General features: G+C 42.9%; 2 protein-coding genes across 5 annotated transcripts; both read left to right on the top strand.

Annotated features, from left to right (window-relative positions):
• The first annotated feature begins 325 nt into the window (after positions 1–325).
• On the top strand, positions 326–6,078 carry klhl26 (kelch-like family member 26). Its single transcript, XM_076727118.1, has 3 exons — positions 326–579; positions 2,326–2,508; positions 2,946–6,078. Exons 1-3 carry the CDS (start codon positions 530–532, stop codon positions 4,525–4,527), a joined length of 1,815 nt encoding a protein of 604 aa, XP_076583233.1. The 5' UTR covers positions 326–529; the 3' UTR covers positions 4,528–6,078.
• A 1,223-nt stretch (positions 6,079–7,301) lies between these two features.
• Positions 7,302–21,279, top strand: crtc1b (CREB regulated transcription coactivator 1b). 4 transcript variants are annotated; one of them, XM_076725146.1, is made up of 14 exons: positions 7,302–7,496; positions 9,458–9,574; positions 10,123–10,248; positions 10,694–10,755; positions 10,989–11,083; positions 11,628–11,698; positions 11,797–11,840; positions 12,401–12,624; positions 12,716–12,867; positions 13,056–13,295; positions 14,005–14,091; positions 17,032–17,118; positions 17,215–17,389; positions 17,498–21,279. In XM_076725146.1, the coding sequence occupies exons 1-14, from the start codon at positions 7,371–7,373 to the stop codon at positions 17,707–17,709; spliced, it is 1,818 nt and encodes a 605-aa protein (XP_076581261.1). In that variant the 5' UTR covers positions 7,302–7,370; the 3' UTR covers positions 17,710–21,279. The 4 variants fall into 4 exon arrangements, with proteins under 4 accessions (XP_076581261.1, XP_076581252.1, XP_076581282.1 ...); XM_076725137.1 differs by having other exon boundaries at positions 7,329–7,496; positions 11,613–11,698; XM_076725167.1 differs by lacking the exon at positions 9,458–9,574 and having other exon boundaries at positions 7,329–7,496; positions 11,613–11,698.
• Positions 21,280–24,055: the final 2,776 nt, after the last annotated feature.

The raw sequence follows: 24,055 nt of genomic DNA, 5'->3' as shown, positions 1-24,055 counted from the left end.
GACGAGTAACTTAGATTTACTGCAGATCATTGACGAAAACCTCTTCAACAGTAAAATGCTACACATTAATGTATCATTAATGATAATCTAATAATATGTAATAATAAAACACTCATTTCAATCATACATATAATTTATTTAAATCAATAAATGGGCAAGTTGTCAAAAGAAATAATTGTTTTTACTTTTATAATTTTGTACTATTACTCCAGGAAGAGGTTGCATGCAGGACTTTTACTTGTAGTAGTGTGCTGTGGTTGGGGACCCATAGAAACCAGTCCACCTGTAAACATGTAACAGTGGCGCCCCCCAGTGGTCAGAAGGTGTCAGTGCAGAGGGAGGAGGTGGAGGAAACAGCCAGAGGTCATCATCGTCTCTAACAGTGGACCTCAGACAGACGGCTGTCGCCTGTCTGTGGCTGAATAACAGGCCTTTCCTGTCGTCTTTTAACATGAACAGGCCCTTCGTGCCATTGATATCCTGCTAACATTCATGAAGATGCCATATGCGTGTTGCTCTGTGCTAGAAGATGGCGGAGTCGGATGGCGGGGATTTCGCTTCGAAACATCCACAGAGCAGGTGAGAGGGGCTGGGTGAGGATGCGCTGTGGCCACGGTGCTGGAGTGGTTTTAGCTTGTAGGACACCTCCGCGGCTCCGGGACTGCAGCCCGGTTCGAGCGAGCTGGAGAGTCCCAACGTCGCGGCTTAATTTCAAGAAACACCGAGGAGTTGCCCGGGCCTCCAGACATCCACACTGTCGGTGGTTTATATCGATGATTCAGCAGTGTAAATAAAGTGAGGATGTCAGTATTGTCCGCACAGAGGAGTAAACTCACCTAACTTTGTCTACTGTTGTAGGAAGTGCACTTTAACACGGATGTTAAGTATTTAGTAAAGCGTTTGTCTCTTATTTTAACGGCTGTACTTTCAGTACTTTTTGACAGTGTTGATGCGTGACATTGACGCCTTAACGCAGCCCTCGTTAATAATGTCACTGCTATGATTAGCTCGCTTTAACTGCAGCAGTAAACCAACAAAACACACTCAAAGTTAGCTGCAGACAACTACGAAAAGCAAAGCTGCACATTGTGAACAGACACCGTAAAGTGAAATGGTCGACCAGACTGCCTCTTTTCCACTTCTGCCATATTTTGAATGAAATCAGATGCCGCACCTTGACTGATATATAGCCCGACCGATACTGGATTTTTCAGCCTGGCACCTATACCGATATTTGAGAGTGGACAAATCAACATTATATGAGCTGATAGTCGTTTTTTTATATAAATGCAGAACACAAAACTGTTTTTCCATAGTAGACATGTCCCAGCTGTAATCACATGTAGGTTAATCTCACCTTCCTAAAGCCTTTTTTTTTTCCAGAAGGCTGAAGAAACTCACTAGCTTAGCAACCATAAGGCTACAAACAGCCCAAAATGCAACACTTCTTTACTGTAAGAGGCTCACTCTGCAGCACAGGGACCAGAACTTGCTCCCTTCAGAAACATCTTGTTTTCAACATGCAAATATCTACTCCTAAGATATATTAACCACTTTCTGAAACGCCATAATCACTAAGATATCGTTGTATCTGCAGGCCGTTACCTTATGCAATTACAAGACAGTTAAGAGAGTTATTTTTCCTAATTCACTGCAGACATTATTTTTGGCACTTATTGGATAACATGCAGATTTCAATCAGCTTCTTTAAACATCACACTCAGGTATTTTCTTTTCCAAAAGTTAGTGTTAAAGTCCAATTTTGATTTTAATGAGAAAAACACTTATTGCTCATGTTGCAATAAAATGAACAATTAAGGTGAGGAGAAGGAAACATCTGACGTAGATGGCCTGCTTCAGTGCTTTCGTTCACTGATTTAATGATCTATTTCATGACCTAATTTCTGCACGGTCATGGAAAGTGACATCAGGAAGACCTCAGTACTATCAGGTTAAGTTTCTACTTTTAGTCTTAGTTACGTTTCTATCTTTTATTATTGTCTTCTCACTCCCTCCCCTCAATGTAGCAGATTAAATTTCCACCACAGTCTTGCTGTGTGTTACGCCCTGAGTAAACACCAAATATGATATCACGTTTTAATATCTTTGAGCTTTACACCTTGCTTGGTCAGAATATTACAGCGTCTAGCCGTATACATTATATACATTATATTAAAAAAAAAAAAAAAATCTTCAAATTCATTGGAGAGTTTTAACACTGGGAAAAAAAAGTTTTTATTTTTATTATTTTATTAGTTTTATTGGAAGAAAACGATACTCTCTTGATTCACTGATTTGTGACAAGGCCTTTCTTTTTCTTTCCAGTATGGCTAACAAGAATAGCACCCTGCGCTGCACATTCTCAGCCCCAACCCACAGCACCACCCTCCTCCAGGGCCTGTCGGTCTTGCGAGCTCAGGGCCAACTACTTGACGTTGTGCTGGCCATCAATGAGGAGCGTTTCCAGGTCCACAGAGCTGTGCTGGCCGCTTGTAGTGATTACTTCAGGTCAGTCTGAATCACAAGACGTCTCACTGTCCATTTACATTTTAGATTAGAAGCACTTAGCCGATGCTCTCAACCCAAGCACTTTTCACTGTTAGAGTAAGCTGCAGTTCCCACATCAACTATATAAAGCAGTTCAGTTGGGAGAGGAAGGTAAAGGAGGGATCAGTGTGAAATGAGATGCAAAATGATGCACTCACTCACACTTGTTTTCTTTCATTTTGTTTTTGTTATAAGCCATCATACTTGATTGAATGTATATTTACAGTGTTTGCTCTGTATAAAAATGTATTGCAGAATGGAAAGTTTTAATGTCATATTTTTTTAAACATAAATTAGATGATATACAAATGGGTGAAATAAAAATTTACGCACTTTTCTCGTTAAAATGTTTTTTTTTTTAGTTTTTTGTAATTTACTGACTCGTTCTTGTGTTACAGAGCAATGTTTACCGGTGGCATGAGGGAGTCAAATCAAGATACCATTGAGCTTAAGGGCTTGTCCGCCCGCGGCCTGAAACATATCATTGACTTTGCCTACAGTGCAGAAGTCACTTTAGACTTGGACTGTATTCAAGATGTCCTTGGTGCAGCTGTGTTTCTCCAGATGGTTCCAGTTGTGGAGCTCTGCGAGGAGTTCCTCAAGTCAGCGATGAGTGTGGAGACCTGCCTGCACATCGGCCAGATGGCCACCACCTTCAGCCTGTCTTCCCTCAAGGAGTCGGTGGATGCCTTCACCTTCCGTCACTTCCTCCAAATTGCAGAGGAGGAGGACTTTCTGCACATCCCCATGGAGCGCCTCATCTTCTTCCTGCAGAGCAACAAACTGAAGAACTGTAATGAGATCGACCTCTTCCATGCTGCCATCAGGTGGCTGCAGTATGACGAGTCTCGCCGGGCTCAAGCCAGCAGTGTCCTGTGCCATGTGCGCTTCCCACTCATGCGCTCCTCAGAGCTGGTGGACAGCGTTCAGACAGTGGACATCATGGTGGAAGACGTGCTGTGCCGCCAATACCTCCTTGAGGCCTTCAACTACCAGATTCTTCCCTTCCGACAGCATGAGATGCAGTCTTCGCGGACAGCCATACGTTCTGACGTCATGTCACTCATCACCTTTGGCGGGACTCCATACACTGACAACGACCGCACGGTGAGCACCAAGGTGTACCATCTCCCTGACATCGCTTCCCGCCAGTTCAAAGAGCTGACAGAGATGGAGGCGGGGTGCAGCCACGCTTGTGTGGCCGTACTTGATAATTTTGTGTATGTCGTTGGTGGACAGCACTTGCAGTACCGCAGTGGCGAGGGGGCAGTAGACAGCTGCTATCGCTACGACCCGCATCTGAGCCAGTGGCTGCGCATCCAACCCATGCAGGAGGCTCGTATCCAGTTTCAGCTCAACGTGCTGCATGGACAGCTATACGCCACTGGAGGGCGCAATCGATCTGGCAGTCTGTCATCTGTAGAGTGTTACTGCCCGAAGAAGAACGAGTGGACTTATGTGGAGCCGTTAAAACGCAGGATTTGGGGTCATGCAGGGACTCCCTGTGGAGAGAAGCTGTATATCTCAGGGGGTTATGGCGTCTCGTTGGATGACAAGAAGACTCTCCACTGCTACGACCCAGCGTCAGACCAATGGGACTTCAGAGCTCCCATGAACGAACCCAGAGTGCTGCATGCCATGATCAGCACCAGGGACCGGGTTTATGCTCTGGGCGGTCGCATGGATCACGTGGACCGTTGTTTCGACGTGCTGGCGGTCGAGTATTACATTCCAGAGAACGACCAGTGGACCACCGTCAGTCCCATGAGAGCAGGGCAGTCTGAGGCAGGCTGCTGTTTACTGGACAGGAAGATCTACATCATCGGGGGCTACAACTGGCACCTGAACAATGTCACGAGCATTGTGCAGGTGTACAACACAGAGACAGATGAGTGGGAGAGGGATTTGCACTTCCCAGAATCCTTCGCTGGCATCGCTTGTACACCGATTATAATTCCACAAAACACCACACAACGCTAACCATCTGACCTGTGACTGTGAAGATTTTATTCCATGTGCTCTTTCTGCCGACCACTGCGTCAACACAAGGTGTGAACGTTATGTAAGCTACTCTGTGTGTGTGTGTGTGTGTGTGTGTGTGTGTGTCTGTCTGTCTGTCTGTCTGTCTGTCTGCTTTGAGGGAATGAGCTGAAAAGCAACAAAAACAGTATATATTTTGGGTAAGATATGTCTAATTGACAGGCACACCTTCATTAATGGTGCAATTTTTGACTTGAAATTTCTTTTCTGTGCAATCTCTGAAAGATCTTAATGTTCAGACACTTTTATCGTACTGATACAAGTTTTTGATCGACCATTTGTCAGTATTCGACCAACACATTTTTACCTTTGAATAAGTTCCTGTTTGAATTGTATGATAATTGATTGGTATATTATCTCCAAACGACTGTGAATATATACAGTCTCCTCCTGAACAGCTACATTTCTAACACTTCTTGAAGAATAATCATAAGTCAGTTTAAAGTGTTCAAGGGCTTCAGTTACAGACAGCACAAATAGTCTCTGGAAGTCTCGTGTGAAGTCACATTTCATGTTCGTTTGACTCAACCTTTGTAATGTTAGACATTCTGATTGTACAGTTGTGAATGTTTTATTATTTGTGTGTTTCGTTTCATCTGGTAACATTTTATTATTGAAACCAAGATAACTGAAAATATCACTGCTGTGCGTCTCCTCACACTTACTAATCAACAAACCACATATCGATGCGCAGCGATGACTGCACAAATGAACGCGAGTAGTGCTCGTGTTTCAACTTGGAATCAGTTATTCCGTGTGGGTGTTCATGTTTATTTATTTATTATTTTCTTTTTTATTGATGCTGCCCTTCTGTTTCCTAAGCTGAAACCCCCACTGACACACTAACCGTTCTGTGAGTCAACATAACAAACCAGTGTGTGTCTCTAATGGCAGCTACAGAAATCCTTTGTGTGTGTGTGTGTTGGAATGTCAGTGTGTGCTGCTCTTTATGTCAGACAAGTGCTACATCCTGTGTACCACACATGCTCTTGTCCCTTGCCGAACACAGTAAGGGGATGCAAGTGATATTGATTAATTCTGAAAAGTGATAATATTAATTTAAATGTAATATCCAAATCAAATTGCCCCAAGAAAAACTATTCAGACTGTCCAGTTGCCATGTTTGATACCGGCTCGTGTTTTCATTTCAACTGTTTTCCTGCACTTTGCAAAGCACGATTTATCAGACGTCTGATTCTGCTGCTGAAGTTATTGATGCACTTCGTGTGTGTATAAGGAAGGAGCAAGCTCAGTGTTCTTGTTTTTGTCCTTTTAAATGTGACCATGATGAGTACATGATGGTGAGCGGTGTCCATGTTAATACTGTCTCCTGTTTGCCTTAGTGTGTGTTTGTATTCTTTTACCTGTAACAGTAAAAGCACACGATAATCTTGTTGAAGTGCAATATAAAGTAAACTGCTGTAGTCAAAGGGGAATGTAGACATTTGTGTAGCTTTATGTGCATCCTTTATTAAAGGTGGATCATGTTTTAAAAGTACTCTTCAGGTGTTTTTTATATTTTTATTTTGACAGGATGGTGTGTTTCCTTAAGAAGCCGACTGAAGCACTGCCTTGCACTGTAATGCAATTGCCTTTCCTTTGCCATTATCACCATATTACACCTACACTATATCACCAGTGAGATTGAATGAATTTGCAATTATTTGTTTAGTTAGCAGCTGCCTCTATCAGATATTGACTGTGAGAGACAGACAGGAAACAAGGGGAGAGAAAAGAAAGAGTTCGCTGGTCAGAACTGAACTAATCTGATGTGTGCACAAACCACCAGGACGCGGCAGACTCTACAGCTCCACGAGCTTCTGTCCTTTAAATAAAATATGTGCTCGAGGAATTTGATCAGTGCATCCAGTGGCAGTTTGGCGCTTTTCAAAAGGCAGTATTAAGTATGTATGAGCAAGTGCTATTTTTTAGATCATTACTTTCTCTTGATCAGTGTTACATGAATTTTCCAACACTTTGCCAAAGTAAGAAAGGCCAATGTTGCTGTTTCAGAAACAGTCAAAGAATTAAGCTTTTATACTACAACCTAGATGTCCTAAAAAATAAATTTGAGGTGATTTTAGTGTGTATAACAAGAATTTTCAAATATAATGGGAGTTAGATGGATCCTGTTGAAGTGGGATTTGACTGACTGAACCTCACCCCCTTCCATGCATTTCGGGATGAGCACAGGGACACCTTCAGCAACAGACTAATACCATCAATTTAATGCCACTGAGCACCTCCAGAGAATATTCCTCCCAGTGGCCATTAGCGTGCACATCTCCTCTGTCCCTGTTGGACACTGATTATTAGCAAGTTACCTCAAACTTTCTCAAAATTTGAAACATGGAAATACAGAAACACGTTTGCACAGTTTATACATTGCTTGTATTTTGAACCATTGTAACCGGTATCCTGCACTTTCATTACTCAATGCATTCTTTTTTTGTACATTTGTACTTTTTTTCTATTTCATTTTTTCATGCAGTTATACTTTATTTTCATCTATATGCACAATATTTTGGAGCCTAACTAGAAACACAGGAAGAGAAACAAATAAAACTGAATAAAGAAGAAGTAAGTAAGATTTACAATGAAAAATCTAATTTAAAAAACATGTATAACCTTATTTGATATGAAACTCAACCTGCCTCAAAGCCAGCGTTACTGCCAACATCATCGACTCGCCGCTTTCGTGACGTTAACTCTACGTGATGACGACACCACAAGGCCCGAGCGTAGTGTGTAACGTATCATTTCATTGAGAAGAAGAGGGAAAGATGGCGTCCTCTAACAATCCTCGCAAATTTAGCGAAAAAATCGCTTTGCATAATCAGAAACAGGCGGAGGAGACTGCGGCGTTTGAAGAGGTGATGAAAGACCTGAACATCACCAGAGCTGCACGGGTAAGACTTCCGCACCCAGGCTGTTTACATGTTGTTGCATCGCTGTTTGGCAGCTAACGAACGCTGCGGATACAAATCTGAACGTTGGGATGTTAAATAGCTAAAGTTAATATGAACATCCTCAGCTGCATCCGTTAAACCACACCAAATTATATTTTCACTCTGCCTGTTAAAAAAAAAAAAAAAAAACGTGCTAGCGTTACTCAGACACAACAAGCTACTGCCGTGCTGCGTTCACTATCTTAGCTAGGTTGCAGGAGCTGTGAATAATGTGCACCTGTGCTCTGTCTGTGGCTGGTTAAAGCAGCCACTGCTGTCATTTCACGAGCAAACAAATTGTCTGAGATGTAAATCGCTGGATAACAACATCATAGGAAAGTGTTGCTCGAAACTAAAGTTGAGTAACGTTAATGTCTCTGAGAGGGCTAAGTTAGCATTTGCTAATTAGCCCGTCAGATGTTAACCAACCTTCCCGGTTGGTTTGCCCCTGTTACCTATCCACTGTTACCGTTACCCCTTACATTAGCTCGGCAGCATATTGCCTTTTTTTTTTTTTTTTCTTAACAATAAGCAATCACCTGACTTTTGCACAATAAGTGCATCTCTAAACAGCCCACATGCCTCGGTTTTACAAGATCTATCTCAAACATTTAAATTTGTCAGCGTATGTTAACGCTAAGTCAGGCTAACTTTGACAACTTGACAACTCGCAACAATGGTAAATGGACGCGTTAAACAAGTAGCAAGAAGCTAATGATTGTTTTCATCATCGACTAAGCTGCCGATTATTATTGCAATCAGTTATTTAGTCTAGAGCTGAAATGATTAGTTAATTAGTTGATTAATCTATTAAAAGAAACCAATGAATGATTTAGGAAATTAGTCGCTGAAGTCATGTATTGATGTGTTAAAGTGCCAAACATTTTGGGATTTGTTTCAGGGATTTGCTGCATTTCTCTGTTGTGTGTAATTTAAAATGAGCCTTTTTGGCTTTGCGATTATTGGATGAACAAAACAAGAAATTTAAGGGTTCTGAGTCATTGTGATCAATATGTTTCATTGTGATGTGATATAGTTAAATTCATATTTCGTTCTAGACAAAAGAACTATTATAGTTACTGTGAAGTACTGTTAAGAGAATACTACTACAATTATTACTACTGTTCTTACTTTTCAATAACAAGACATCCAGTGAACAATCATAAAACAGAGTAAAGCAGCAAATCTTAGAGGAATGTTTGGAGTTTTTACTTGAAAAATGACTTCCGGTAATCAAAAATATTGACAATTCATTTTCAGGTGATCAACGAATCAATTGATCAACATATTGTTTCAGCTCTTTGAACCAAAACAAAAAAAAATAACATTTTGTTGCCAGTAAATGTCCAGGCTAATTGTTGGCCCTATTGCTGGAAATGATGCCCACTTACCACATGCTGCATCAGTGTAAACCTGAGCTGTACTGTCATTCACCGCAGGGAAAAGTAATTAATTGGTCAGTTTTGTGGTCACTGCCAGATTTCTATCTGTTGCCATCCAGTCATCACTCATCAGATCATCATCAATCTTCAGTTCATTTTTTGTCAAAGAGGACTTCCATTACTGTGTTTCTGTAATAACACGCATTGCTTTTGTGACTGGTTTCGTATGAAGACACGTGGCTAATGTAATCACCAGGTGTGTTACATGGGTAGACTGTAATTACACCAGCTGTCAGTCAGGTGTCATTCACATCAGCTGATGTGATTCCTCTTGGCTATGAAAGATGTTGTCTGCCTTGTAATTGTTCATGAAGCAGCCAATCTGCCTGTGTCATCATGTTTCATCTGTCAATTAACGGATTCATCCATCTTTCATGTCACCACTGTGGACTGGCAGGCATCGTTCACTTTTAGCATCACTTTTTTTGTGAACCAGATCAGTCATTCACTCATGCTTTCATGCAATTTTACTTTGCACAGTTGCAGTTACAGAAGACCCAGTATTTGCAACTAGGGCAGAATCGTGGACAGTACTATGGAGGCTCACTGCCCAATGTCAATCAGATTGGAAATGGCAACATTGACCTGCCTTTTCAGGTGAGCCCTTAGCCTCTCTCGGCTGGTAAATCAATGGTTTGTTTTCGTCAGGTGTACCTTTCTTAGCTGTTGGTGATGATATTGGACATACAAAGGTTGCAGTTACCTGTGATGTTGGTGAAAAATTGGCTCAAAACAGACGATTTTAAGAAAATATATTAATTTAAGAAAGTCTGCAGGCTTAGTTCGGGTTATGAAGGCAGTAAAATGTTCAGATATGACCTACCCGCTCAGAGCCACATGGTCCTACCAGGTTTTGTCATGGGTCAGGAGCAAAAGGAAGTCAGATGTGTGTAATACAAGGTATGCCAGCTCTACCCTGCAGTGTAATTTGTTTCCAAAATTTTAAAGTATATCATTGCTTGTCATGGCTTTCCATCTTGAAATACATTTGCCAACTCGAGCATCAGTATGGGGGGCCCATGGCTTGACTCATTTTGAAATGAACACATTTGCACCATTAATCCTAAAACATTATCCTGAAGCATAGTTTTGTAGTGTAAGTGAGCTGTTTTGCTGGCCTCATTCACCTGGTATGTTCACTCTAGAACTCGGTGCTGGATACCAGCCGGACAACCAGGCACCACGGGCTGGTTGAGCGTGTTTACCGTGACCGTAACCGCATCACGTCTCCTCACCGCCGGCCGCTGTCAGTGGACAAACATGGGCGGCAGATATCCTTTTTTTTTGTGTCTGAAGCAGGAAGTGTTGAGGATGTTCTGACTGCATTCATCTAATTCATATACAGCACAAAGCAAAAAGCATGAGATGTTGTGACAGAAAGAGAAGGCTCTGCATTGTTCAGCAGATTTTGAACAAAGGGTGATGTGAATCGTTTGTATCACTACATTTATTGAGAGCCTGATATTGAATTATACAAATCAATACAGTGTATTGTTAGCACTCCTGTTGGCATTATTCTTAGAAGTATGTTTCACCATTAGATAACAAGACGCTGACTGAAGCCATTCAAAGTAATTGGATCCCAATAACACTTGTGTGTGGTCATTTATTTTGTATCAGGTCTCTTCAGTTGAATCACCCAACAGGCATGAAACTATGGATTAGATGAGATCCATTTTTCATCCCCTCTGCTTCATTAGCCTTAACTAAATTCACATTGACAGCTGTCCTTACAGCTCAGTTTACCTCTCCCCACCACCAGACACCAGCTGGAGAAGGTAAGTCACCTCCGCTTCTGCATTTACCAAAACAATAAGTAAGACGCACAACCGGACTCTGTGCGTCCGTGTAGGTACGGAATTGCCAAACTCAACCAGTACAAAGAAGGCTGCATGTTGGGCTATAACAGAATGTGGCTCTTGGTGGATGTGATGCTGTAGAATTGGATCTCTGCCTGCATCGGGGATTTGGCCATGATTTTGCTGACATCTCATGTTTCTGACACATACAGGACAAATTCAGACTCTGCCTTACACCAGAGCGCCATGAATCCAAAGCCCCAGGAGGTGTTTGCAGGGGGATCACAGGAGCTGCAGCCTAAACGAGGTAATGAAAGATCCAGTTACAAAGACTCAGAGCCCCCTTTTTCATTTATTATTGTGCAATGTACTAATGCAGCCGGCAAACCTTGAATGACAAACGTGTTGGTTGATGTCACAAAGAAGTAGATGTAGACTTTTAATAAAGTGTTTATCGAGTAAATGGACACTGATCTCTGTCAAAGAACTGCTTCAGCATGCTGGTACGGTATTTAGCCGGCTGTGGAGAAGTAACCTCTGAGAATGGAGCTGACTCAGGATGATCTAGAGAAGATGATCAATAATTCACTGATTATCCATGGATTATGTCTTTTATGTGTGAGGCTCTGATATAATGATGCCAAGATTGGCTGGCATCTACTCAGTCAGTCTGTCTGCTGGTCACCTTGCTATTTTTAGACTCTCAGGAAATCTAGTGCACAGCACTATATCCTGCTTGGCTGTCTGGGATATTGATGACTCATTTCTTGCACTGATTTGAATTGTTATGTATTTTGCCATAGCAAGCAACTGTGTCTTGCTGTTTCACTAATTAGTACTGCTGCTAACAGTGCCTGGAACGGAGAATTCAGAGTCAAATGCAGACAAGGATGTGCAGGAACAGTTGTGGGATGACAAGAAGGTATTGATGGGGAAAAGGGAAGGGCTGCACTTGTACACTTGTTATGATACATGTCAACCACTGCAGATTTGTGGCTCACGGTTCTGTTTTCTCCTTAGGATGATTCATCAAACCCCAACACGTGTGATGTCCCAGGAATCAAGTGAGTGGGTCAAATATATTGTTTTATTATCATTATTTTTAATATTCTTTCCAGTGAAACACCACTGGAGTACAGCAGCCTGTCAGTCACACAAATAAGTCATACAGTAAGTGCGCTGATGGACGACAGTTGGTCTAGGTACACTGGAAAAGTGCTCTAAAGGAACTAAAACGTGTTACCTCCTACAGGAGCTAGTCATTGGTTGTAATACCACAATTGATGAACATCCCAGTAAAAACCAAAGGCCTGTTATACGGGCCCCAGACACCTTTATGTTGTATATAAACATGATGAGAGAAACTGCTTTTTCACCTGTGATTGGAAAGGAAAGAAGACAAATAGATTGCATGAACTGACCTGTGTGTTGCATTCATGTCCTCTGTTATTGTTCCTTTTCAGCATCGCTCAAATTTAGTTCACAAATCAGTCACTTCATCAGTTCAGTTGTATATAGATTGATGGGTTGAAACCTAGCGCTCACAGGAAGTCATGTGAGAACTGGACAGTTTGGTCATATGAGAGCAGCTTTCCTCATGTCTGACACAATTTGTGTCTTTTAGTATATTCCCATCACCAGACCAGGAGCTGAACCCATCTGTGCTCCCAGCTGCACACAACACCGGTGGTTCACTTCCTGATCTGACCAACATCCAGTTCCCCCCTCCGCTCTCCACCCCGCTGGACCCGGAGGACACCGTGGCCTTCCCCTCCCTCAGCTCGTCCAACAGCACGGGCAGCCTGACCACCAACCTCATTCACCTGGGCATCAGCGCTGCCAGCCATGGTAATAACTTGAAAACGTTGGCACACCTGAATGTGCGTCAGACATGGATGATAGACACCTTCATGTGACCTCTTATTTGCTTCCTCATCAGGGATCCCCACTTCCTCTCAGCCCACCATGACTGCAACGGCACAGCGCCGGCAACTACCCGTGGTGCCGCTCACTCTCACCTCTGACCTCCATCTCCAACAGTCCCCACAGCAGCTTTCACCCACCCTCTCCTCACCTGTTAACATCACACAGGTAAGGCTCACCTTTACTAACTTTAAGTTATGGCCTCAAGTTTTGCTTTACTCATTACAGTAAGTGGTTTGGGCCCCATACAGCTGACTGTGTGAGTGTCATCAAATAGGTATTTTTACAGAAATAAACCCATCATATATATCACATTTTCTGGGACTAGTCTAGAGTCCATGTGCATCTTTTCTCAGGCCGTGCCAACCGAGTCGCTGACCCTGGAGCAGCAGCTCGCCCAGTACCCCCTGTTCAACCAGCTGACGGCTCAGGCCCAGGCTCAGCTGCTCAGCGACCTCCAGAAGCAGCAGCAGGCCCTGTCACAGGGCATCCAGCTCATCACCTTGCCAACTCTGGCCTCCCCTGGTACAGCCACTGCCAGCAGCCCCTCCCCAGACAGTCAGAGCCAGACCACCGCCAGCATCAGTGTCAGCTCGGTAAGAAACCAGGAAGTCGAGTCAGAAAGCGAAAGCAGAGCTAACAGCTAATTTGATGAAATGACAGGGACAGTTTGGCTTATTCTTAAGCTTCTATTTGTTTTGCCAGCCAGTTGTTCTGAAAGTTCTGCAGCAGCCCAGAATACTTTTTTATGCTGCTTGGCATTTTGTAGAATAACTCACTGTATTAGGAGAAACATCTTTACTCTTGACTACCAGATAATTATGCCTTTCCACTCCTTCAAAGTAAAGTTATTGCTTGTCTTATGTTCACATTTTTGATCAGGAAGATGCTTGCAGGTCTTTCTAAAGCTGACAAATTCTTCCCACCATTTGGCACTCAGCATTTTCCCAGCTTTTGTGTGGGTTAAGGCATTTTTGGATGAAGTTGGTTGAATTTGTGTGCACTGTTGAAGCCAGAAATTGGCAGATGTAAGCTTGTAAGATAGAGAAATTATTCTGCAACCACTTTTACTTCACCATTTAATTAGACCAGCCCCAGAGGTTCATATTTTGTAGAAGTGTAGAAAAGCTGATGACCCCCATATGTCCCACAATTTATCTGGTGATAATTGGTAATATTTCCCACCTGTACACGTTAACCATGATGAGCAGATCCAAGGCTGATGCCCTTTCCAATCCCGTCCTTTGAGATTTGTGTGTGACAGGCATGAAGCTTAGTGCTAGCTAACCCTCTTCCCTCCAACAGTACCGCAATCAGACTGGCTCACCAGCCACTCAGTCTCCAACCTCCCCAGTCTCCAATCAAGGCTTCTCCCCCGGCGGCTCGCCTCAAGTAAGGGCCCACCCACCAAGCTGGCTGCTGTTTGGGGAAGGGCTTTGTGCCTGGGGGAAAGCTAACTGTAGATGAGTTAGGCTGCTCTTCATTCTCTGTTTCAGTAGTTAACCACTCATGGTGTCAACAGCTGCATAACTCATTTCTTCATCACCACTGTCACTGTTCACTGTGTGCATGACAACATGGCGATAATTTGTTGATGGAGGCCCTGACCAGTTGTAGGTCTTGTTAAGCTTTCAGCCTGGAAAAATCGAGTCTTTTCAGCGTGCACCTCACATGTTTGACATACTTTTCTGATTATGAGGTCTAAGATCGTTCGCCTGTTTTTTGCTCCTCACACGGATAAACAAATAGACCAACAATAACGTTGTTTGTCTTGATTAAAGCGAATGTATTTAGACATGCCGCTTCACAGGACTTGGCAGGGTAAATTATGAAGCATTTTAGCCATTTGATGGTTGAATTTTCAGCTCTGCTCTCACACACTTTTTGACAAATTGGTAATTTGCCCTTGCCTATAAACTGTCACACTTAAGCATCATTCTCCCTCCTATTTTGGGTGACTCTGAGACTTTATTATCATCAGTCAGACTTCATGGTGACATGAGCCGTTTGCTGCTCACTGGAGCTTAACTGTGCCTCAGTTTACATCTGCTATTCATACACACACGAACAAAACACATCACTCTCTACTTACCCCATCTTGAGGAAAACATTTGGCAGAAAGGCAAACAAAGCATTATTTACATCAATGCTTAAGAGGTACGAGTTTTCTTCCTCACTGCCTTTGTTGGCGCAGTGCTGCACATCTTGGTGTGTTACCACCACCTGCAGATAAGTGGAATAATGTGATGCCATTGGCAGCAAAGTATGTCACGCTGCATGAGATAAATATAATAAAAACCTGTTCCACAATCCTACTAGATGTGAATAACCTTTTAAAGTGAGAACCGGCAAAGGGAGACGCACCACACTGTTAGCAGCTCCACCTCCATCCTTTGTGCAGATTCATCATTGTTGCTGATGAGAATCACAATTGTTGTATCATCTGCAAACTTGATGATGTTGTCGGGGTTAAGGTGTGTTCACACAGAAAGCGTTATTCGCAAAAGTTCAACCACGGGAACAGCCATTATCCGTTTACATTACATTAGCCACGAGCTAACAAGCAGCGCCTGGGGTGTGTGTCTCGTATGGCTGTCAACAAATATTCTAAATGCATAAAAATAATGATGAATTGTTTAAAAAATGACATTCAGTTGTGAAAATTCATATTCAATTGTGGGGAAAAAGCAGCATTACCTTGGCAGCTGTTCTCTCGTGGGCCTGAACCGCTTCACCACATGGACTTAACGACAAACAGGAGTCACACAAACTGTTTCCATTATCCGGTAATTACCGTCTTTTACCAGAAAAATCTGTTTGAGTCGGATATAATGAAATCTTTAATAAGACGAAACCAGTCAGTTATGGTGAGTTTTATTTTGCTTGTGTTATATTTGAATGAAGTTTGTTTGATCATGATAAAATTACTGTTTCTGTAAACGGAGTCTGGTGGCTTTGGCAAGAGCGACATAGTTGTAATTTCTGGTGAAACAAAAAGGATCTTCCTCTTTAACTAAAAAAGGTCTGTCTGTAGGGATCCTTCTCTCAATGTCTGAACCCACCAGTGGCAAAAACAAATAGTGTCAGTGGATGTACACTGACGGTGCACAGGGATTACATTGCAGCCTGTTTTCGCAGCAGTACAGTACCTTTCCCTTCCAGTGGGCAGTCAACATGGACAGAGAAACATTTGCCTTGTTTTCTGTGTGAACACACCATTAGATGAGAACAACAGTGGGATCAGGACGCAGCTTTGGGGTGAGCCTGCGCTCCCTGACCTGCTGCTGCCTCTGCGTCAGGACGTCGAGCCTAGTTACAGGAGCCATTGTCCACCTCCACCAGCCTCAGGTTCTTCGCCAGCTGTCGTGCTACGATGGTGTTAAATGCTGAGCTGTAGTCGATGAAGAGGATCCTGGCGTAGGTGTTCTGCCTTTCCAGATGTGTCAGAGTGAGGTGTAGCGTGGTAGATATTGAAAAAGAGGAGAAAATACATTTTTGCAGGTACAGGTCGATTTAGATCGATCTAAATTCTGGGCTTTGTGCGCTGAGTAAGTCACCCCTGCTGCTTCAGTGACTGAAAAGTTAGAAACGGTACGACTGGGACTCCACCACTAAAAACATGCCAGTCACACAGTGTGGGTGCTCTTCTCATTCAAGCAAAGTTCTGGTATTTGTCAACCTGGACAGTGTTTTTGTCTTTTTGTGAATCGGGACTACCTGTAAAATGACATATTACTCCCCACAGATTGATTCAGGTTTGAGCTCCTGCAACTTTCAAAAGAAATAATTATAAAGTGTGATTTCTGCTCAGTTGAAGCTCACGCTGGAGTTACTCGACGAATGGTTGTAATGGGGGAGAATGTCAGAAAACTCTCAGGTTGACGAATGCCAGAATTTCCCTTTTATCAAGTTGGTCTGTTTCTGTGTCATGGTGAACAGGGCTGCTGCAGTCGACACGTCACTGCACGGTTGTGTCTCCTGTCCACAGGCACAGGACACACAACCACATCACGGCCATGCCTCCATTCCATGCATTACAGTTTTTTGTCATGTTAAAATTATTCAGTTTCGTCTTTTAAAAACTTTCTCTGATGTTTCATGAGCCTTCCTCTCTTCGCTGCAGCCGTAGTCATGAAAACCATTTGCTTTGGTCACTGCTCAGTGTGGCAGCTGTGTGACTTTTTGTGTTCTGCTTGTTTTATCTGTCGTTCCATTGCTGAAAAGTCTGCCTCTGGGCCCAGATAACTTTCCTTCTGGCTGTTTCAGTTTTTTAACAGTAGCTGCTTTCTTGACATTTGTTCTGAATTTTGTGGCTTGCCTCTCTTCCTCCAGCACATTCCTGTGGTGGGCAGCATATTCGGTGACTCCTTCTATGATCAGCAGTTGGCGTTGAGGCAGACCAATGCCCTCTCTCACCAGGTGACGCAGAGCGCAGTCAGCACGCAGCAATGACAGACATGTTTTCCTCCGACAGTCTCTGACCTGATGCTTGTTCACACCTCTGTACCTTTTCAGCTGGAGCAGTTCAACATGATCGAGAACCCCATCAGCTCCACCAGCCTTTACAACCAGTGCTCCACCCTCAACTACACACAAGCAGCCATGATGGGCCTCACTGGGAGCAGCCTACAGGACTCGCAGCAACTCGGCTACAGTAACCACACCAACATCCCCAACATCATCCTAACAGGTAGTTACTTCTTTTGCAAATTACAAAGTGCACATTACTTCTTTAAAGCACTTTGAAGCTGTGTAAAGTGTTAACGATGCTGTCTCTCTCTGATGTCACGCGTCTCAGTCACAGGCGAGTCTCCGCCGAGCCTCTCCAAAGAGCTGACCAACTCTCTGGCGGGTGTTGGTGATGTCAGCTTCGACGCAGACTCTCAGTTTCCTCTGGATGAGCTGAAGATCGACCCGCTCACCCTGGACGGACTGCACATGCTCAATGACCCCGACATGGTGCTGGCAGACCCCGCCACCGAGGACACGTTCAGGATGGACAGGCTGTAACAGGAGAAGCTGACTATGGCCGAGAACAAGAAGAAAAAAACCACACTAACTCATGAATGGAGAGAAACAAAGGGCGGGACGAACCCTCTCCCTCGTTGCATGGCCGTCCAGCTGTCCGACCTTGCCCTCGACTCCGTGAAGCCCTTTGAAACGATGCGCCACCAAAAGACAACAGGGAAAAAGACATCCAGTGGCTTGCCGGGGAATGGCCTCGCTATCGTTTTGAATGAGATTGGTCGCTCAGCGCTTTCGCTAGCCTGCTGTGTTTACAGTGTACCATTACATGCCACATATATTCCAAAAAAAACGCACATTTGACTTTTTTTTTTTTTTTCCTTTTCATATCCACTCTAATATTTGTTTTGGTGGTATTTTCTCATAGCAGGAAGCTGCTAGGACATTGGGCTAAACCGTACCCATTGTAACAGCTGGGTTAAAAAACAAGGGAAAAAAAAGAGAAAGGCAGCGCGGCCGGTTTGCTTGGACCCTGCAGTCAGATGAATCGGTTTTCCCATCATGCCGTAACGGCTTTCTATGTCACACTCAAAGCTTTATTTTTGACAACTAAATGTTATTTTCATCATGTACTGTATGTTTTGATGCTTTATGTATTTATATGTTGTATTTATTTATTTGGTTCAAGATTTTATATTCCATTTCATAATTTAAATTTGATGCCAAAATGCTCTCTGTAGGCATAGTGTAAAATTGCACTGATGTAATTTGTGTCTATTTATTGATTACTAACATATTTATATATGTGTTTGTTAAGCTACTTGGTTAATGAAGGAGTGCAAAACCTCCCCATAGTTGCTCTTTGGTGTTCGATGTGCCATTCTCTGACGTAGGACGTGCTAGACGTTGCCATGCTGCAGCCCAACGGTCAAATCAGAATATCCTAGTTTTTAGCACAGCTCCAGAAACTGCTGCGTGCTCCAGAAATGGGTTGGTTTTACGCCACTTGAATTAACTTTTTCTGAGAAAATTATCAGGTATTTCTATTAAACTAGAAAGCGAGAAAAACACATCCAAATTAACTTTCTGCCAGTGAAAAGCCAATATATACATATACATATATATATATCCAGACTGAACTTCTTTGCAGTGAAGGAAGCCGTCTGTTTTTAAACACTAAAATCTTAAATCTTTTTAAGTCGTCACTGTGAAATCACCTGATTTTGCCTTACATGAGTATTCTACTGTTCTACTTAAGTGTCTAATGTGACAGCGTATTTTCGTAACTTATTGTAACATTTTCTTGTATTTGAGAGGAACTTAACTTTTGGTCAGTGATATTTGTGGTTCTGTTGTGTAAGGTTTGACAAATCAATGTACTGTATTTTGTATCGGTACAGTTTATAGCCAAATTGTGGATGTTTTTTAAAGTGGGGCTAAAAAACAAAACGAAAAAAAATCAAAGGATGGGTTTGAGGTTTTTGAGAAGGAGTGCAATTATGGGGAGGCTTTTTGCTCCTGGACAGGGAAGCTCTAACAAAAACGCTAATGACCTTTGCCACGGAGGTCATCGACAACAGAAGCACCATCCAAAGTATGGAGATTTTCACGGTTGATTGTTGGATATTTGGCAGCGTTGAAGCCTCCAAATGATTGTTTTCATAAGATGCAAACTTGCAATTTCAGAGTTTATGAATATAAGAATATTTTTATTCTAGAAGGTCTGTTTACTCCATTTAGTAAACTGAACGAAGTGTTAAAAAAAAGTAGAATATGAGTGTATTTATATATTGTATGCAATTTTTGGGCAGCAGCGAGATCGGCCCCGTTCCATTCAGTGTTACAGACAACAAAAACGATCAGGGATGTAGTGGAGTCTAAAACTGTTTACGGCATTTCAAACTGAAAAAAAAAAAAATGTTTACACAAGTTTCGCCTGAAAACGTACATGTTGATATCATCTCGGACCCATGACGCGATCTCGCTTGCCAAAATGTGTCGAAGACGTTCTGAAAGTCACTTGGGCGTTCAGTCTGCGTTGGCCTTTTGTCAGAGTTTCCCTGAGAGGTGTGTGTTGGTCTGTGGGATCACGTTTGGTATATTGTAATGTCCATGTACAGACATGCTAATCATTTACTCACCTAAAGCGCTGTTGGGAAGACTTTCCAACCCCCCACCCCCACCCCGACCCCCCACCCCCCTCCCAAAAAGGAATCACATTTGGTTTACTGCACACCTCTACAGTTGAACTGTTTGTTTCAGTTGAAGTGTTTATTGTCTGCTGTAATCCTCCATCAAATGTTTTGTTTGCCTTCAACAAATCTGTGATTCCTATGCAAATGAAACAAAAAACAACCCTTAAAGGAAAAATCCACCTCTGATGTTTTATTGTTTAGCAGGAGTTAAGCTGGATTTATTCTTCTCAAATGTTACCGTAATGGAGGCTGAGAATAGGCAGAAAAAAGCTGCACGTCAGACTCACTGAGATGAACAAAGAAATGGCCGATGCTTAGCTTCCCTCCATGTTGCCTGTACCCCGGCTCCACGCCAGTTTACCGGCTATAGGACTGTTTTTGTACACCCGGCTCAGCGGACACAGTATAGACGTGGGATCGAGAGGCGGGTGGGTCCCCACACGAAACTCAGATCTAATATGAAGCAAGATTCTGTTTCTGCGTTGTCCATTTCTCACCTCAGATGTTCTCAGAAACACGTTTTAGTGGACTGTTAAGCTGTAATAAAAGACGAGCCAAAACCAAGCACCACCCAACTCGCGGGAGCAGTTAGCTGTCTGTCGTTGTAGATTTTCTACCTGTTTCACCAAAAGGGTATACCACAGCCCCTTTTCCTCTTGTCATGTATCACCAATTTCCAAAAGCCTTTGTGTCTTTCTGCTGCATAGACAGCCCAGTTTTGAGAAAAGGCCGTGTTTCCAGCAGTGAAATGCCCCTTTCATGGCCTGCTTAGGCTGTCTTCTCCAAGTCTATTTCCAGAACACATCACAGTCGTCTCATTATTATTCCTGTGTAAAACAGAGTCCCTGAAGTCCCAGAAGATGGACTAATGTGTCATTTAAGATAAAGCTTCACGTCATCACTGTATTAGAAAGTGAAGAAAAACGTAAACTCAACCAGTTTGAGTAAACAACGAGCGCGAGGCGTCCGTCGAGCGCTGAAGTGGTGCTATGACAATCAACGAGTGACATTGTGCGTTGGAGTAGAGATTATCTGTTCATCAGAGGAACATCTCGATGGAGAAGCATAAATCCAGCTTTACTTTAAAAACAAGTAACTCTTTTTTTTGTAAATCTCTAAGCCTGCCATGTCTTCTGCTTCAAACTGTCCAGAACTCCTCTTTCTTCCTGTGCGACTGTTGTCTACAAAGATTCTCCTTAATCCTCCAGAACTGATGCCAAACCTGTTGTAGATCAATAAAAGACTTCAGTGTGGTCGCATGAAACATCTGGACGCTTGTCATGGGCCAGTAACACGTAGGAGGAGGAAAAATAAACCACTAAAAATGGCCTACAAGTGGCATTTTACCAGATGCTGTTTTTATTTACCCTAAGTTGGATTTTTCCTTTAAGTCACTGAAACAAATGTATATTTACTCCTCAAAAAAAAAAAAAAGGAAAAAAAAGCAAAGAAAAAAAAGCATTGTGTTTGAGCCAAACGTCACGGTTGTGATGCCGGTGACTTTGAGCTTTCCTGTCTTTTCCTTCCTGTCATCCTGCTGAATACTAGTCCTTCACACTGACCTTGTACATATACGCTATAGCTGAAACAAAATGCATGACCAAACCGACAGTCAAAACCTCTAAATGAAGGCCTTCTATAGCTCTGCAGGTTTGATTTGTGTAACGTAACGCTATCACAAAGTCTAAAGGGATGCATGTATGGGTTTCTCCTGTGAAACAGTTAACTCAGTTTCCTGTTAAGTGACTCTAGTTACCTCCATCTCTGTATAATGCTACTTCACGAATGATGAGAGAATGTATTTTCTGTGGCAGTGTCCTCGTTTTTTTGCCAAATGACGTGACGTTTGGAGTTTCTGGTCCCGTCGCAGTCGGACCAGACTCCTCTCTCGCTCTCTGCTCCTTAGTCGTCACTCTTTTCTCCTCTGAGGAATCAAACTGTTGCTTGTTCTGCTCTCTCTCCCTCCCTCTCTCCCTCTCCCTACTGTAGCATCTCACCGTGTACGAGAGTAAACTTGCGCAGAAAGAAACCCGCAGTCGATCTGGCCCCTTGTCTTTTGGCTTTCTTGAGAAGATGGAAGCAGGTTGTGTCTTGCAGATCGGCTCATGCACTGATCGTTTGCATATGTGGACGCAGTCAACTGCATGACACGATGGACACGTTGAGCTGATCCTTATGCCATGTTATATAGAGGAGTTTGATCTAGCTATGACATCAGATATTGTTTTATGCTGTTGCCTATCATGTCAGGTTTTTGGACTGGGTAAAGTGCAACTCTGTTTTCTTTTCTTTTTTTTATTTCTTTCAGGTTTTTTGTGCAATGTTTAGTCCACTAGTTGCTTCGCACTTTATTTGTGACTTCCTGGCTTTTGAGCAGGGACTGTTCTGCCCGATGTGAATGCTGACTGTTTCGCTCCAGATGTAAACTCCGGAGATATTTTCATGTCAAAGAAAAGATGAATTCTCTATTTTCCTTTGTAAACTATATTTTGGCTTGTCTTGTTTTTTTTTTATCTGTGAAGATTTTAGGGGATGCAAAACTAGAAAGGGCTTACTCCAGTGCAGCTTGGGCTCTCATGTTGGAAAGGAACGGCGCTCCGAATGTATTTCTTTGTCGGCCATTTTACCCCCACATGAAACTCAGATCAAGTTTGAGTGAGTCGCGGTTTTAGTCGTCAGTTGCAACCTCAATAATACTCAAGTGAAGTAGTCTGCAGCTTGACTTTGACCACACATACTGCCACTGTCAGAGTACTGTATGGTGCTGCAACACAAGTCTCTCTCACTTCATGAAGTTAGCTAGAACTCTGAAATGCAGGTTACATGTTCTGGACGTGAAGAATGTGAGTCCATCAAAATCAAAGCATGTCTTAACGACTCCTCCCCCGGTAAAACGTGCTTTTACCAAACGTTTCCAGCTGCTGCGAGCATCTACCTGCTGGTCGATTAGAAAGAAAACATTTGGTAGATGTTGCGTGTTATACTAGAGAGTGGTCACATTGGTCTGGTGTGCTTTCTCCAAGTTAGAAATGTATTAATCGAGTAACAACTTACGTGATGATAGAATTCGATGCCTTTTTCAATTGTGACAGATTTGCTAACAGCAACACTAACACTGATAAGGTTTGAGCTCAACTTAGGCAGCTAATACACCTTTGATTAAAGTGAGGTAATAGAGAGATTATTGGGGTAAAATAAGTCAGCTTTGGTCAGCAGAGTTGATGTTACTCGTCTCTGCCCGATCCTTTGTGGGAAAACATTTGTCACACGTAAAGCATGAATTTGCATTCGTAGACTTTGTGCTAATTTCACAAACATCTACTGAGTCTGATGCTAAACACTGACATACGGAAAGCAAACACCATTTTCCAAATGGACAAGATGAACAAATCACCTCTAAGTATATTTTCTACGTCTTGTAAACTCTTGTTTTGCCTCATCTACTTGTTTTAGTCTCAGACACCAGTTACTCACATTATCCGTCCGCACAGCTGCTGTTCATGTTGTGTCAGAAAGCAGTGAAGCTCAATCTTGTCCCTAACTGAAAAAGCAGACGAGTGAAGCTCAAATAGGAGTCCTGTGTTTAAAGGTGTCTCTTAAAGGTACACTCTGCAGGAAGTGTCAGTTTGTTTCTCAAACTCGCCATCTGAGGCGCGCTGCTTATTCATACACTGCAGGCTACTATTGTAGGAGCGTTACATCTGTTTTAATGGAAAAGATGATAGTTCAGCATGCTAACTAAGCTAACCGCCGGCACCTATCTGTCTAACAGAAAACGGGCCAACTCCACGTCCCTTTTCACCCCCATCCTCTCCGTCAGTGCTCGCCGGCAGATGAAAGCAAACCCCTGATTTGATCTCGTTGTGGAACGAGCTTTGTCCGCTTTGCCTCCGACATTTGCACTTTTTCTGCGCTGTCTGCCATTTTTGTGGCTTTCTCTTAAATGTCTGTTGCTTAGACCTCACCCTTGTGCCATTATTGGCTACACATCAGCTGAACGGAAGTTGACGCACAGAAGCAAAACAAGGAAAAAATAAGAATATAACTGCAGGGGGCAGCGTCCCTGCAGATAAATACACCGCCACACACCTGTAGTGGGTCATGGGTGATGCCTGAGTCTGTACATTGTTTGAGGAAAATCCTGCACAGTGTACCTTTAAGTCCCAGAATGAAAGCAAGGAGTTGCTCGGTCTTTA

This window comes from Chaetodon auriga, chromosome 3 (genome assembly GCF_051107435.1).
Source record: "Chaetodon auriga isolate fChaAug3 chromosome 3, fChaAug3.hap1, whole genome shotgun sequence".
In the NCBI taxonomy this organism is placed as follows: Eukaryota; Metazoa; Chordata; class Actinopteri; order Chaetodontiformes; family Chaetodontidae; genus Chaetodon; species Chaetodon auriga.
The sequence above is the reverse complement of the archived record's forward strand: the minus strand, read 5'-3'. Positions and strand labels throughout refer to the sequence as shown.

Bases quoted from the DNA above. Each gene is read 5' to 3' on its own strand.
- klhl26 (XM_076727118.1), top strand. From the start codon at position 530: ATGGCGGAGTCGGATGGCGGGGATTTCGCTTCGAAACATCCACAGAGC. The intron at 580-2,325 runs GTGAGAGGGGCT...TTTTCTTTCCAG, and splicing joins TCGAAACATCCACAGAGCAG to TATGGCTAACAAGAATAGCA. The intron at 2,509-2,945 runs GTCAGTCTGAAT...CTTGTGTTACAG, and splicing joins GCTTGTAGTGATTACTTCAG to AGCAATGTTTACCGGTGGCA.
- crtc1b (XM_076725137.1), top strand. From the start codon at position 7,371: ATGGCGTCCTCTAACAATCCTCGCAAATTTAGCGAAAAAATCGCTTTG. The intron at 11,841-12,400 runs GTGAGTGGGTCA...TGTGTCTTTTAG, and splicing joins TGTGATGTCCCAGGAATCAA to TATATTCCCATCACCAGACC. The intron at 13,296-14,004 runs GTAAGAAACCAG...TCCCTCCAACAG, and splicing joins CCAGCATCAGTGTCAGCTCG to TACCGCAATCAGACTGGCTC.